Here is a 16734-nt window from a genome sequence, read left to right as displayed (position 1 = left end):
TTAGTTGCTGGATGAAATATTCTTAAAGCTGTAAATAAGAGATGGTTTAAAACTAAAATAAACTGAGTACCGAAATGTTTAATTACTGTGGAAGTATACGTATGGACGCAACTAAAAAGAGACAGTTATGTGGGTTCATTGAGGTAATTTCCTGAAAACTCTAAAAGAGAGAAGTTTAAGATTGAAATATGTTATTTATCTGTTATTTGATATTAGTACGTCTACGTATGAAGAAGTATTTGGTGCTATGGATGTGTTGTATATGAAAAATCCTTACATTTATTAATTTATGTATTTGTTTATTTTGACTCTCTAGATTGTAGATGGTCAGTATGAAGTTGACACAATGAGTTGTGCTGGACCAAACAAATTTTTCATTCCATCCATAAGATACGAGGGAGAAAAAGTCTGGTACTACTTTGATGACATACAGGGCATCATTCCAGAGCCACATCCTCAGCTCGACACTTCTGTGTGTTGCCTGAGATCTGGGCAAAGTACACAAACAAACATGTGAAAAACACTGACACCATACGATGTTCATTTGCATGCTACCACCAAGATGATCCCAACACAGTGAAGCAGAGTGTCATTTAACCTCCTTAAATGCAGTTAACTGATTCTCTTGTATTGGATTTTCCTGTTTACACCACAACCAATTAATTCAATACCTTGCCAATTAATTAATATTGATTTTTTTTTTTTGTACATTTTGAAACAACCACTATGAAATAGACAACTTCCATAAATTAGAAGTGTATGGTGTGTTTGATGTTTTAGGTGTGTGAACACTCTACACATCTGTTCTTGTTGTGTAGCATTACATGTACACTATTCTTGTTGTGCAGAACAAGTTTTTTAAGTACATGTTGAAATGTTGCCCTGTTTATTCCTGTTGTAATGTTTTTCCAAAATTTTATTTTGGGGCTTTTGTATTTTTAAAGCACTACACAGTAAAACTGTTTTGAACTTGAATGCATAATTGCACATAATTGTGCAAATATTATCATTTTTTTCTACATTATCTCAGACTAGTATATTAGTCTCAGTATAAATCTCACACTAGTATACTTATCATTAACGAAATAATTAACCTCATTTCCGAAACCTATGTATCATTACTGCAACAGATGTTCATTAGATGTTAATTTAATTCATAGAAAAATAGCACTTTGATTTTAAATCCATGTGCAGAATCTACAAATTATGTTCTTTCAGGTTTGTCTCATGATTTTGAAAAAATGTCCGGTTTCATCGAAATATTTTTAAAAATTAGTTGTAAATTGTGGAAGGTGTTGCGGTAATGAGAGAAATCAATCAAAATTTAAAAAAGAACTTAAATTAAAAATAAATATTATTTCAGAATTTCAAGTAACTGTGCATGACTACTAACAATCCATTTTTAAAAATGTGAAAATGTATTTGCTTTTCTAAGAGTGTTGATGTTTTCAGTCTGTTGCGGTAATGAGATTTTTTAGGACTTATTTTGGAAATTATGTTCAAAATGTGTTAAATGTTAAGTAACATTTTTTAAATGAATGTTCACAGCGTTCCAGACTTTGTTGCTAATATCTGGAAAAAAAAGTTAATTTAACCATTTTTAAAATTTTCATGCTTGAAATTTAAAAAAAAAAGATTTCGTGAGAATCACCCAAATACATATAAATAAATTTAGACCACTTAACTTAGTGCTTGCTATCAGGATGTGAAGAGACTTTCAACCAGCATAACAAAAACCGTTTTGAACCAAATCACCTACCCTGCCTTTAGTTTAAAAACTAAAATTTGTAAGTTTTATCTGCAACTGTAGAAGCTCCTAAACATATTCAGCCAACACAGACATATTGCTGCTGTATTTCTGTTACTCTGAATCACTTAATACACATATGTAAATGTTAAAAACGTATGTAAATTGTACTCCTCCCAAAATGTTAATATAATAAAGAGCATTTTATAGGCTATTATATGTTATAGTAAGATACGACGGTGCTAATGCAAAATGCATCATAGCTGAGTATCTCTTCAGCAAGCTGACGCAAAAACTTCCGCAAATGAAACAAAGTACGTTGAAGATGCTTAACACACAATCATCTTTATTAAAAGTAGTGACACTAAATGATCTTAACTAGTGCTGATGCCACACTCCTATTGCGGTCTTTGATTTTGAAATTAGCTGATGATGAATAAATGCAGCGCATATCTGTTGCTTTCATTGTCGTGAAAACCGTTAAATTTGCATATAGTATGGGAACTGAAGATCGGACATATATCCATTTTGCGAAGACACATTTATGGCCAAGTGTAAATGGAACAGTTTTAAAAAATCAGAGAGCTATCCGATCAGAGAAAATGCATGAAGTGACCAGGTGGAAACAGGCCCTCAGATAAGAACAAAAGATGGAACTGTATTAATCTGGATAATTGAGTTTCATAACTACTGAACTTTACAATTAACTAATCTAACAATAACGACACTTATAATAACGACATTTAATTGTGAAATTTGTGAACGCAAGTATCTGTAAAGTTTCAAAGATTAATTTCATATTCACAAAGGTGTGTCCTGCAACAATTGAATTATACTGAATTATACAAAACAACTGAATTATAGCAAAGCAGATGGTCACATACACAGCGGTTAAAAATGTAGAGTCTATCTAGAGGAGAAGAATGCAAATAGTCATGAAGGTGGATGATCAGATTTGAGTCACTTTCGGCTGCGGTGTGAACGGAGCTTTAGTTTCACACAGATGCGTATTTTCTGATGCCATTTTAAACTACTGAGCCATTTAAAACGCTTTCCACACGAAGAACACAAATATGGTTTCACATCTGCATGACTTTTCAGGTGTATCTGTAAGTGTGATGGCAAAAGAAATGTTTTATTACACTGATCACAATTAAACTGCCTTCCTCCAGAGCGAACGTGCTTTTGATTTTTCAAATTGCTCCTTTTTCTAAGCTTCTTTCCACTCGCAGAGCACTGCAGTTTCTTTCCATGTGTTTGCAAGTGACGGTTCAGGTCTCTTTTATATGTGAAGCTCCTCTTACACTGAAGACACGTGAAAGGGTTCTCTCCAGTGTGAAGCCTCGTATGAATCTGAAGAGTTATCTTCTGACTGAAACTCTTTCCACAGTGAGTGCAGGTGAAGGGTTTCTCTCCAGTGTGGATTCTCATGTGAACATTACACTTTCCTTTAAATCTGAAACTCTTTCCACATTGAGTGCAGGTGAAGGGTTTTTCTCCAGTGTGGATTCTCATGTGAACCTTAAAGTGTCCTTCAAATCTGAAACTCTTTCCACAGTCATGGCACGTGATAGTCTTTCGAGAATGAATTCTTTCATGCCAGGTAAGGTGTCTCTTGTCTGGGAATCTCTGTCCACACTGATGACATTTATACTCCTTTGAGTGAAGTGCCATGTGGCAAGTAAGGTTTGATTCTCGCGTAAAACATTTTCCACACTGAGCACACACAAAAGGCTTCTCTCCTGTGTGATTTCTCATGTGAATCTTAAGATTTCTATTTTGTGCGAAGCTTTTCCCACAAAATTTGCAGATGTAAGGACTCTCTCCAGTGTGAATTTTCATGTGTGAATCTAGGGTTGTTTTATATCTGAAACACTTTCCACACTGATCACATGGAAACGGCTTCTCTCCAGTGTGAACGACCGTGTGAATCTGAAGAGATGATTTGCGTGAGAAGCTCTTCCCACACAGTTTGCAGGCAAAAGGCCTCTCTCCAGTATGTCTTCTCATGTGGGTATCAAAGGCTGATTTATATGTGAAGCTCTTCCCACACATATTGCAGGTAAAAGGATTCTCTCCAGTGTGAATTCTCATATGAGTTTTGAGGTTTCCTTTACAAGTGAAACTCTCTTCACACCGATTACATGTAAAACAGTTCTCTCCTGAGTGTTCTTTCTTCGTGTGGGAATCAAAGGATCCTTTAAGTCTGAAACTCATTCCACACTGATCACATGTGAATGGCTTCTCTCCAGTGTGACGTTTCATGTGGGAATCAAGGCTTTGTTTATGTGCTAAACATGCTCCACACAGTTGGCATATGAAAGGCTTCGTTCCAGTGTGACTATTCATGTGGCGTTTAAGGTTTTCTTTACATGTGAATATCTTTCCACACTGACGGCATTTGTGAACATTCGTGTGCATTTGAAGGTTATATTTTTTCTTGAAACTCTTTCCACACTGAAGGCAGATTAAGCAACTGTTAGATTTGCTCTTCTGAACTTTTTTTGGTGATGAAGTTGTTTCCGCAGTCATGACGTCAAGTCTCTCATTTTGATCTTTCTCTTCTATCTTTGTCAGTTCTCGCCTCTCTTCTTTCAGCACCATCAGGTCTAAAGTAAAAAAAGACAAATACAGGTTAGTAGCACTTTAATGGCTTAAAGCAACAGACATCAAAACCAAGATAAAAGTATTAAAACATCAAAATGAACATTTTCCAATAAAACTGGGATATTATAGACCAGTCACTCCTGGTCTTAGGGACACACCGCGCCACTCATTTTGTTATGTCTCTATTTTAACTCACCTGATTCAGATCACCAGCTCATTAGGTGAGAGCTCCATGAACTCAGTGTATCAGATAAGGGAGACATACAAAATGTGCAGAGCGATGGGTCCACAGGACTAGGATTGAAAACCACTGTTATAGACCAATCCTGAATCTGCCATTAATGTTTATAATTTTATTTAAATTTGTCAATAAGCACTAGCGCAGTTTAGGTCTTAAATCTATCCGACTACTAATACTTTGTGTAAACAAATAGACATTTCATCAAACACAAGTATGGAGTGCATCAGGGCTCAGTATTAGGTCCTCTGCTTTTCTCCGAGTACATGCTGACCATGAGGGACATTATCATTAGAGCTCACAATGTTATGCCAAAGATATATTTTTACATTTTGTGACAAAACTGCACAACTGTCCAAGTTTATTACTGATTATTACTGAATTTGTGTAATAATCTATGAAGAAAATAATCACCAATTAATTTTATTGTTGATTTTTCATTTATCCTTTATGATATCTCAATGGGAGCTTCTTGATTAAATAATCTCTTCTTCCAGGGAGACCTAGTCAAGATGGCAGCACACAAAGTTAAAAACAAGGACAGAACTGTTTAAACATGTGCTTTTGTTGATATTTTTTATTTTAATTTCATAATTTCTACTTCCTTATGAGCAGTGGGCAAGCACCAAATGTACAGTCTTTCATTGTGGGTGACATAAAGGAGGACCCTGCTTCTATCACTCCAGTCTCTCAAGAGAGTCCAGTCCATTACTGCCCTTCCAGAACCCCTTGGCCTTAGTCCATTGACTCCAATCTGGTAGTCTGTGTTCCCAGACCTCCCAAATGCAGTGGTCACGGAGCTAGCACTCATGAATCTACACACTCTAGAATGGACCACCCCCCTGCCTTCATCTCCACTGGTCTCGCTCAGCCTCTTTACTTTTTTTTTATTTTTATTTTTTTAAATCTCTGCTGGTACCACCCAGTCTTTAGTCTCTGCTGGTTCTGCTCAGCATCCTGATTCCTGTTGGCCAGCCATTGAAAGTCATCCAAATCTCCATCATCCTTCCATCCAGCTCCTCCCTTATACTGGCTACACGCAGCTTCCCAGTTATGAGCTCAGCCTAGGTGCTCGGATTCCTCGGCTCCACCTTGATCTTTTCACCCATCACCATTTTCTTTTGACTCCACTGTTGTCCATCATCCCACATACTCAGTATTCATATAGGCTCCGATACTACCCTTTTCTGACGGATCCAAATCCAATATTGTGCGTATACTACACTGTGTTATTGTTAAGCCCCACAAAAGGCAAAAAAACATTATAAAAGCACCATATATTTTTCGTATACTATCTTCCAAATGTTCTAAAGCTGTTCCCTAGTTTATTGTGAGGTATAGATTAATATTTAAGTCGCTAAATTCAAGTTCACATAAATACTTCTTCCTGCTGCGGTGGTCTGTCATCCTAAATTCAGCATTCAAACTGCGTGTCGCATTTCTTGATGTGCACAGTAACTGAAATTTAAAAGTGCAATAAGCAATATTTGAAAAACACTGTTTGTTTACCCGGACCGACACGGCAACAAAAGTGTAGCCAATCAGCATTAGGGGGCATTGTCTACCCCTCCAGTGTTATTTTTTCCTTGTTGCATGTACATTGTAAAGCGTGCTTGAGCCCTGGAAAAGCGCTATATAAATAAAACTTATTATATGATGGTGGAGGAGAGAGAAAAAGCAAGAGGACGATTTGATGAAAGACTGCAGAAAGAGAGATGAGACAGTAAAAGAAAAACTCTGAAAAATCTTACTTGAAATTCTACTTCATACGTGAGTAACGCTGGTTTTAAGTGTTGCTGGCGACTAACAAGGAAATCTTGTTAGTATTTATTATTTACTGCACTTTCGTTTTTTTGTGCTTCCTTGTCATTCGTTCATCATCTGCACTTTATTTTTCGTGAAGCATTATTTTGTTGTGTCTGCTATGATAAACAAACATCCACTTTTGCATTCCGTACATATATACACACATGTGCATCTCAAATTAGAATGTCGTTGAAAAGTTCATTTATTTCAGTAATTAAACTACTTCAGTCTGTGTGCATTGAATTTATTTAATACACGAATTTGGTTCTTTTAATTGTGATGATTTTGGCTCACATTTAACAAAAACCCACCACTTCACGATCTCAACAAATTAAAATACGTCATAAGACCAATAAAAAAACATTTTTAGTGAATTGTTGGCCTTCTGGAAAGTATGTTCATTTACTGTATATGTACTCAATACTTGGTAGGGGCTCCTTTTGCTTTAATTACTGCCTCAATTCGGCGTGGCATGGAGGTGATCAGTTTGTGCCACTGCTGAGGTGGTATGGAAGCCCAGGTTTCTTTGACAGTGGCCTTCAGCTCATCTGCATTTTTTGGTCTCTAGTTTCTCATTTTCCTCTTGACAATACCCCATAGATTCTCTATGGGGTTCAGGTCTGGTGAGTTTGCTGGCCAGTCAAGCACACCAACACCATGGTCATTTAACCAACTTTTGGTGCTTTTGGCAGTGTGGGCAGGTGCCAAATCCTGCTGGAAAATGAAATCAGCATCTTCAAAAATTTCTTGGTAAACGGGTGCAGTGACTTTAGTTTTCAAAAAACACAATGGACCAACACCAGCAGATGACATTGCACCCCAAATCATCACAGACTGTGGAAACTTAACACTGGACTTCAAGCAACTTGGGCTATGAGCTTCTCCACCCTTCCTCCAGACTCTAGGACCTTGGTTTCCAAATGAAATACAAAACTTGCTCTCATCTGAAAAGAGGACTTTGGACCACTGGGCAACAGTCCAGTTCTTCTTCTCCTTAGCCCAGGTAAGATGCCTCTGACGTTGTCTGTGGTTCAGGAGTGGCTTAACAAGAGGAATACGACAACTGTAGCCAAATTCCTTGACACATCTGTGTGTGGTGGCTCTTGATGCCTTGACCCCAGCCTCAGTCCATTCCTTGTGAAGTTCACCCAAATTCTTGAATCGATTTTGCTTGATAATCCTCATAAGGCTGCGGTTCTCTCGGTTGGTTGTGCATCTTATTCTTCCACACTTTTTCCTTCCACTCAACTTTCTGTTAACATGCTTGGATACAGCACTCTGTGAACAGCCAGCTTCTTTGGCAATGAATGTTTGTGGCTTACCCTCCTTGTGAAGGGTGTCAATGATTGTCTTCTGGAACACTGTCAGATCAGCAGTCTTCCCCATGATTGTGTAGCCTAGTGAACCAAACTGAGAGACCATTTTGAAGGCTCAGGAAACCTTTGCAGGTGTTTTGAGTTGATTAGCTGATTGGCATGTCACCATATTCTAATTTGTTGAGACAGTGAATTGGTGGGTTTTTGTTAAATGTGAGCCAAAATCTTCACAATTAAAAGAACCAAAGACTTAAACTACTTCAGTATGTGTGCATTGAATTTATTTATTACACAAGTTTCACAATTTGAGTTGAATTACTGAAATAAATGAACTTTTCCACGACATTCTAATTTATTGAGATGCACCTGTGTGTATATACATATACACACATATATACATACACACACACACACACACACACATATACATTTTATATATATATATATATATATATAAAAATAAATGTTTCAAGGCATCTTTTTTCTATGTAGCCTATTCTGAATGTATTTCTATTAAATATATTTTCTTTCCAATTTTAGCCATTAATTATAGCCATCCAACATTAAAGCCATGATTTTTAACTTAATAGACTTAAAGATTTTGTATCGCATCGGCGTTTTGGCCTGAAACCGCTATTTTTTGAAACCGGGTCCCAGAGTGGATAAATCTGAAAATGACACCTCTGTGTTTTTGCGTCTACAGCCAATCCGTATATATTGTATAAAGATGTTGTCATCACCCCACATCTCGACCCTAGTCAGACGCTACGTCACGTAACAGCAACAACAACAACAACGGCGGACTACATGCTTGCGTTCATGCTGCAGAGGCTACTGAACCTATTAGCTTTACTAGCTTTTCTTTTTGTTGTGTTTGGGTTTGAATACTACGGAGCCCCTAAAGGGACATTGGCAAAAAAAAAAAAAAAACTTTCGCGTGGGCACGAGAAACTTTTTTGAGCTCAGTCATTACAGTTTCCAGTTGCATCACTTCTGCCATCTTACAAAGAAGAAAACAAGAGCATGCATGTGCATGAATTAGCCTAATTGAGATCTATTTTGGCCTATCTATCAATACTAAAACATTGTTTCTGTTCTTGCATTCGGACACAGATAAATCATCCCTGAACAGCATAAGAACAGCTTTTTCCCTCAGGCTATATTCCACCTGAACAATACATAGTCTAACATCTCAGGACTGTCCATCTGTACATAACTTCTCAAAACTTTTCATCTGTAAAATAGCACATTCATAATTCTATTTCATCTATATTTTTATTACCATAGTTATTGTTTTTTTAATGCATTGTCTATTCTGTTTATTATTAGCCTTATATTTCATTCTATTACCTTAAATTATATGCATGACTACACTTTCTCTGTACTTTCTCCACTGGATGCTCCTGTCACCAAGACAAATTTCTTGTGTTTTTGTGTGTAAACACACTTGACAATAAAGCTCTTTCTGATTCTGACATTTAAAACGCATTTTGAGGTCTAGAAGGATTGGTAGCTACAGTATAAAAGCTCAAATTTTAGATTTCGATATGGCAATAGCCTATTGTCCCACATAAAACTTTAAAAGCCAGTCAAATAAGTATATAATCAAAAGCGATTATGTATTTTTGATAATTATTACTTTACTTCAGTTTGGTTTTCAATAACTGCTGTTAGTTTCGTTTCATTTTCACTTTTTATTTCTTTGACATTTTTCTTTCTTTCTTGATAAATAAATGCCTTTATTTTCGTTAAATACAGTTCCTAATACAACATATTTTACCGTTTAAATATGTATACCATATTTCATTTACTTCTAAAATGCTTGTTAAACGAGTTTAAATGTAATAAATACTGTATTCATGTTTAAACAGTAAAATATGTTGTATTAAGAAAATAAATCAAAATAAATGAAAAACTAAAATGAAACAGTTATTGAAAGCCTATAACTACAATAAAGTAATAATTCTAAAAAATAAATGTGACCCGTGCTGGCAAAATGAGTCGGAATGCGCAAATTTTCAAAAATATTATTTTCACATTCTCCATTAAAATACCTTCTAAAATTATATATGACTTGTTGGAATCGGACAAAAAATGACTGTTGCATATTTTCCTAGAATTCTTTTCTTAATAATAATGACTATATATTTATTAAATCACAATATAGCTATTTTTTTATCTTTGTTATTCAATATAAGAACAAATATGCAAATAAACAATAGTTTAATCAAGAGCATGCGAGTGATTCCACATTTTCTATTTATGTATGATTAACATTGAGACAGATCTATATTAAGACCTACTGTAATGCATAGATCAATACGCAATAATTGTACTTTATAAGGAAGATCGCGCACTCGAGGAAAGGCGCGTTTTATACACTCGCTTTGCAAATGTCAGTCAGCGCGATCGTATTGTTTTCATCAGCATAGGTTTGAAAATCGTAAAATATGTTGTATTAGGAACTGTATTTAACGAAAATAAAGGCATTTATTTATCAAGAAAGAAAGAAAAATGTCAAAGAAATAAAAAGTGAAAATGAAACGAAACTAACAGCAGTTATTGAAAACCAAACTGAAGTAAAGTAATAATTATCAAAAATACATAATCGCTTTTGATTATATACATATTTGACTGGCTTTTAAAGTTTTATGTGGGACAATAGGCTATTGCCATATCGAAATCTAAAATTTGAGCTTTTATACTGTAGCTACCAATCCTTCTAGACCTCAAAATGCGTTTTAAATGTCAGAATCAGAAAGAGCTTTATTGTCAAGTGTGTTTACACACAAAAACACAAGAAATTTGTCTTGGTGACAGGAGCATCCAGTGGAGAAAGTACAGAGAGAGTGTAGTCATGCATATAATTTAAGGTAATAGAATGAAATATAAGGCTAATAATAAACAGAATAGACAATGCATTAAAAAAACAATAACTATGGTAATAAAAATATAGATGAAATAGAATTATGAATGTGCTATTTTACAGATGAAAAGTTTTGAGAAGTTATGTACAGATGGACAGTCCTGAGATGTTAGACTATGTATTGTTCAGGTGGAATATAGCCTGAGGGAAAAAGCTGTTCTTATGCTGTTCAGTGATGATTTATCTGTGTCCGAATGCAAGAACAGAAACAATGTTTTAGTATTGATAGATAGGCCAAAATAGATCTCAATTAGGCTAATTCATGCACATGCATGCTCTTGTTTTCTTCTTTGTAAGATGGCAGAAGTGATGCAACCGGAAACTGTAATGACTGAGCTCAAAAAAGTTTGTCGTGCCCACGCGAAAGTCTTCTTTTTTTTTTGCCAATGTCCCTTTAGGGGCTCAGTAGAATACAGCGCACAAATCGTCTCTGTAGCAGAATTACAGCGCCTCATACTGGTCTGGCTTATATACTACATCGTTTTGAGTTGGTTTCATTGGTTTCGTGTGTACGCAGATATTTTTTTTGAGTAGAGATGTGCAACAGTGATCGAGTATCTGATTAATCTAATATAGGAAGCGTTGGGATTTATTAACATGCTGAATGCATATTACCAGTGTTCAGTTTCATGCTCAAATGCAATGCCCGATATTGACTGAGTTATGTGAGACATCATATTGCTTTTAGATGTTTCTTTTTAAAAAATACTGACGTTATAATAATGTTGCAGTGCTTTTTTTGTAATTTGTTCAACAGTAGGAACACTTCAATTAAAATTGTTTTTGTACTTCGTATGTGTTTAAAATGCGCAGGCAATTTCAGGAATCACTTGATAATGTAGATGAAAATATAGAACAAATCTGCCATAAACATGAATGCCATAAACATTATAATGAGAACTTTATAGAATGTGAAATCTATAGTAAATTGTCTTCTTTCCTTGTGCTTTCATGGCAGCATGGGCATCACTGGCATTTGCATCCTTTTGTGCAGATACAAGTTGTAATGTTACGTCTGTTATATAGCGAAGTTATCTGATTAATATCATAGGATGTATCAAAGAATGGGCTTCAGTTTATTGGTATAAAGTCGATCAGCTTCACCTCAGGCAGCTATTCCAATGCTTCTTTTTTAAAGGGGTGGTTTACTGCGATTTCACTTTTTTCATTTCAAATAGTGTGTAATGTTGTTGTTGGTGCATGAACAGTATCTGCAAAGTTGCTGCGCTGAAAGTTCAACGTAAGCGGAGATATCGTCTTTTAAAAATCAGGAAGTTTAATGCCTACAAAAACGACTCGTATGGGACTACAACGAGATACTTCCCGGGTTGCATACGTAAAAAACCCATCAACCCCTCCCTCCGGAACATGCCAAAGAGGGGGCAAGGCCATGTTCTGCGGCTTTGTCGAAGAGGAAGAGTTATAGTGGAGAGTTGTAGCCATGCCGTCGAACCGGTGTTATTTTCACCCAGCTGTCAGGTCTTCTGTGTTCGGGCTTCCTACGGACGCTGTAGTTCGTCAACAATGGTTAAAATTTATGTTTGATTATGTTCCTGATGATTACAATCCTAATTCAGCTCTCTGTGCTGCGCATTTTACAGAAGACAGCTTCCAGAATCTACACGAGTTCAATGCCGGATTCACACAGAAACTATTACTAAAACATGGAGCAGTTCCAACTTTAAAAACACAGGCAGCAGTTGTTGGGCCACAACCTGTAAGTAAGATTTCATCATTTTAAATGTATTTGCATGTATAATTTCAGACGTAATGTTTTAGTTTTATCAAGGTCGTAAACAAATGCCAACGCTGGCTTTAGTAGCCAGTTAGTTAAATGATGTTTCGTGTGTCTTTGACAAACGTGTACGAACTTCAAAAAATGATATGTAATCACAACAGCAAACTTCATTCAGAAATGTTTGTAAGAGCCGTGCTTGCGGAAGTTCTGCTTGACTCTCTTCATTACCGCTTTCTGGGTCTGATTCTGGCTCAAACTGATACGGCAATATTGACACCATTATTTACATTTGACCGCAGCACATGCGACTGTCGCCCGTGAAGGTAATGGGCGTGAAGTTTCTGGACAATGTGCAGTGCGCAGTTTAGCCAATCACAACACACCGGCCCAACTAACCAATCTGAGCCCATCACCTGTTTCTGAGGGAGTGGTTTCACAGAATCAGGAAGTCAACCGGTCGTTCAAATGACACAGGAGAAAGCAGCTTACAATAAAGGTGAAATATATGAAAAGTAAGGCGTTTTTTAAAGGGGTCATATAATGGTACATGCACTTTTACAAGTTGATTGTACTGAAATGTGTGTTAGCAGTGCCTGTACACAACCATCATAAAATGATAAAAATCCATCCAGTGTTTTTTTTTTAATCTCCTTATTTGTTTTACCCTGTCTCAAATCAAGCCGTTCGACCGTGTGACGCCACACGGTCGGACGCCCTCCCACGATGGTTGATTGACAGCAGTGTTTCAACACAGACCGCCCTTGCTCGTGAGCGAGCTGTCAATCATAGTCCGCGTCATTGTTGATATACGCTGGAGCTGTCTATGAGCAGAATGGCGTCTAGCGATTGTGGTGTTCTGTTCTCGGTGCAATAATGAACACAGCAGTCATTTTGATGTTCCTAAGTCCGAACCGCTGAAGACACAGTGGCTGAGTTTTGCTTTTGAAGGAATATTCCCCACGAGCAACGCGTCAATGTTTTCATGTTTGCGCGAATCATTTTTCACCAGACTGCTTTATAAATGAAGGTCAGTATAAAGCTGGTTTTGCTAAGAAGCTGCTCCTGAAAAAGAATCGGTACCAACTATTCGTGTTCCTGCTGAACCTCCAGAAGAAGTGAGTGTAACGTTTAATTAACCTTTATATTAATCTTTATATTAATCTTTGCAAATCGCTAGCACGCTTCACGGTGTATGTGGCTAATGTTTACATTCAGGGTACATGCATGTTTTCTATTCTGACGTTCTCAATATACTTAATAATCCCACGTTTATAATGAACAAAACGTTATGGTTATTGTGTTATTACAAACTGTGTACGCAGGTATTAAAGTTAACATGATAACACTACACTAAGCTTACTTTTGTAGATGGTTTATAACGGTGTCTGTTAAGTAATGTAAAAATTTAAATAAATAAAAACAGTTATAACTGCATGAAAATTAATGGTAACAATACCTGCAAAATACTGTTTACATCCTGCAAATGCATATGATCCAAGACTATAAATACTCTAATTGATGTTTTTCAATATTATGCCAGAATAAGTTATGTTATCTGATCACATATTTACTTTTGTATAGGCAAGCACATCTTACCCTCAACTGTTGTCAAGGCAACACTCCACATGTGTTGTGTCAAAACGCCCCACAGAACAGAGGCGGGCGAGCAAAGCTCATTAGCATTTAAAACACACGCACTAAACGGTGTGCTGAAAACAGAGCTGTTTTTGAGCAGGTAAAATGAGTGTTTTCTTACAATACTAATGAGAATTTTTAATTAAAGTATATTACAAACTTTCAATTTAGACCCTAAAGAATCATATTAGCTTGTACAAAAATGGCATTATATGACCCCTTTAACAAACAAAACACGAAGACATGTTATATTGCACCCCATAAACACAATCAAGCAAAGAAAAAAAGCAGTAAACCACCCCTTTAATAATTTTGCTGCATCGTAATCATAATAAAACAGTGTTTTAATCATGTGTTCATGTTTTCATAGACAGGTTTTCATGTCATTTTTATTTTTAACATTCATTTTCATCATCTCCATGACGGCACCGCGAGCACTCGATTACTTGTTTTTGAAACCTATTGATGATCAAAATAAGAAATTACCAAAAATGTCCAGCCCTATTCTTGAGACGAAGCCATGTTTACAGAAGAACAAGGGGAAACAATTGTATATGGAAAGCTCTGGCTTTGTGTGGATGAGACCAAAGTCTCGAATTCAGCATAAAAGCAGTGCTTTCTCTTTAAAATCTGTTGCTCATGATGTGGATCTCCCTGTTCTTTACAGTCATTTAGGACGTTTTAGCTCTTTTAAGATTTATAAAGTCTCTTGCCAAAAACAGTCATTTTGACGTTCAACATTTTGTGTGTTTTTGTCCGGTATTCGTCTGGTCAGCATGAGGACCGATAAAATAAAACAACTTCAATTAGGACGCTCATGACATTCTTTAAAAATATCATCTATTTCAGTAGAGAGGGATATTTTAATAAGGATCAAATGACAGAGTTTGAGAATGAAAACCAACCTGTTTGTTCCTCAGTATCTTCATGTTTGAGACTGAATACTTCTTCAATCCTTATGTCTTCACTCTCCTGTTTAATAAACGCCATCTTTATAACAGTGTCACGTGGATCTGTCGCTTCAGCAGGAGTTTTTCTGTGAGTTTGAACACTTTGTCCTGTTTAAGATGAGAATAATTAAGTGCAAATAAATCTCTGGGTGCGTCTCAATCAGCTCCTAGTTACTGCACTGATCAGTGAGTCAGAGCGAGAGTTAATGGCCTGAAATCACCACGAGACAAAAAACACCAGCATGTGTTGCATTTGGTGTTAGGTTAGAGTTGCCAACCGTTCAGTTTGATTACTCTAATGCTGAAGAGTGTATTTTTCATAAACAAACACAATTTCATGTCTGAAATAAGATTTTAAAGCAACCAAAATACATCATAATGATCAGATAAATCCAAGTTTATAGCTAAAATACTAAGCAAAGGTTAAGTATATTGAGGAGGTAGCATCCCTTATTTCCCTTTTCTGAAGTTGGCAACCCTAATTATGTTGTCGTTATTATTATCTGCACATTTAATACTTACTATTTTTAATAATTACATTTTCACTTAAAAACTGCTGGTTTGTAACAATCGTCATTGCGTTTGTTGTATTTGCGCTGAATCATTTTGCGAAGGAGCCTAACGTTAACTGTTTAGTGTCATAAAGCTCTGTTTCTCTCAGTATTTGCAGCGAGTGAACTCATCTTCACTATAAACTGAGTCACTAAACAGGGAGCGAGATGAGACGCAGCTTCTGTTATTCATGTGCCAGTGCAGTTTAATCAGAAAAATAACGTTTATTAATGTTAGGTAAAGTATCACATCCATAATTAAACCATTTTACGTTGCTTGTAAAAACTATTACATCTCCTGAACTAATTGCATTGATTTAAACACTTTAAATGCTTAAAACACACAAACCTTTCTTCAGCCGAATCACAACCGAGAGCGGCGCAGTCTTATGACGTCACATCACAACACCAAAATAAAAGTCCTGTCATCACTGTCTAAAATACAAAAATACACATTTAAATGCCAGAGGAATTCAGAGTTGATTTATTGGTGAAATACATATTTAAGCAAATGTTGTCCAATGGTGTGTTGGAAATATTAAGAACTACATATTAAAGAATATGAGATTCTGTCTTAAAGACAGAACTTTAATGTTTATGACATTTTTTTTAATAGTAATTCATAGTAAATACTATAGTGTTTTTGAACCATACTATAGTAAAGTACTTGAATTAATTCGTTGTGGTAATTCTATAGTTGCTGTGTTAATATAACAACTATAGTAATATACACAAACATACTTTACCCAATACTGTACTAAGTTTTCTACAGCTATAGGGTATATTATACTATAATACACTACAGTTTACTGTAGTAAAAACTAAAGCATACTACAGTATTTATTACAGTTTATCAGTTCATTATAGTTAATACTACAGTATGCTGTAGCATTCAATAACAAAGTGTTGTAAATATAATATATATACACGGTATACAGGTGCATCTCAGTAAATTAGAATGTCGTGGAAAAGTTCATTTATTTCAGTAATTCAACTCAAATTGTGAAACTCGTATATTAAATAAATTCAGTGCACACAGACTGAAGTAGTTTAAGTCTTTGGTTCTTTTAATTGTGATGATTTTGGCTCACATTTAACAAAAACCCACCAATTCACGATCTCAACAAATTATAACACTTCATAAGACCAATAAAAAAAAAATTTTTTTAGTGAATTGTTGGCCTTCTGGAAAGTATGTTCATTTACTGTATACTGTACAT

At 35.8% G+C, this 16734-nt stretch overlaps 2 protein-coding genes across 2 annotated transcripts in view; both read right to left on the bottom strand.

Moving 5' to 3' along the window:
* The window catches only part of LOC131538747 (gastrula zinc finger protein XlCGF8.2DB-like), a 149236-nt gene that overhangs the window by 25698 nt on the left and 106804 nt on the right, over positions 1–16734 (bottom strand). The window lies entirely within an intron of this gene.
* LOC131538723 (gastrula zinc finger protein XlCGF57.1-like) lies at positions 1203–15935 on the bottom strand. Its single transcript, XM_058772789.1, has 3 exons — positions 15864–15935; positions 14919–15071; positions 1203–4356 (listed from the first exon to the last, which is right to left on the bottom strand). The coding sequence occupies exons 2-3, from the start codon at positions 15001–15003 to the stop codon at positions 2708–2710; spliced, it is 1734 nt and encodes a 577-aa protein (XP_058628772.1). The 5' UTR covers positions 15004–15071; positions 15864–15935; the 3' UTR covers positions 1203–2707.

Source organism: Onychostoma macrolepis, chromosome 04 (assembly GCF_012432095.1).
Source record: "Onychostoma macrolepis isolate SWU-2019 chromosome 04, ASM1243209v1, whole genome shotgun sequence".
Classification (NCBI taxonomy): Eukaryota; Metazoa; Chordata; class Actinopteri; order Cypriniformes; family Cyprinidae; genus Onychostoma; species Onychostoma macrolepis.
The sequence above is the reverse complement of the archived record's forward strand: the minus strand, read 5'-3'. Positions and strand labels throughout refer to the sequence as shown.

Excerpts from the sequence above, each read along its gene's own strand:
- LOC131538723 (XM_058772789.1), bottom strand. The coding sequence starts at position 15,003 with ATGGCGTTTATTAAACAGGAGAGTGAAGACATAAGGATTGAAGAAGTA. Across the intron at positions 4,357-14,918 it reads AGATACTGAGGAACAAACAG|ACCTGATGGTGCTGAAAGAA; the intron begins GTTGGTTTTCAT and ends TTTTTACTTTAG.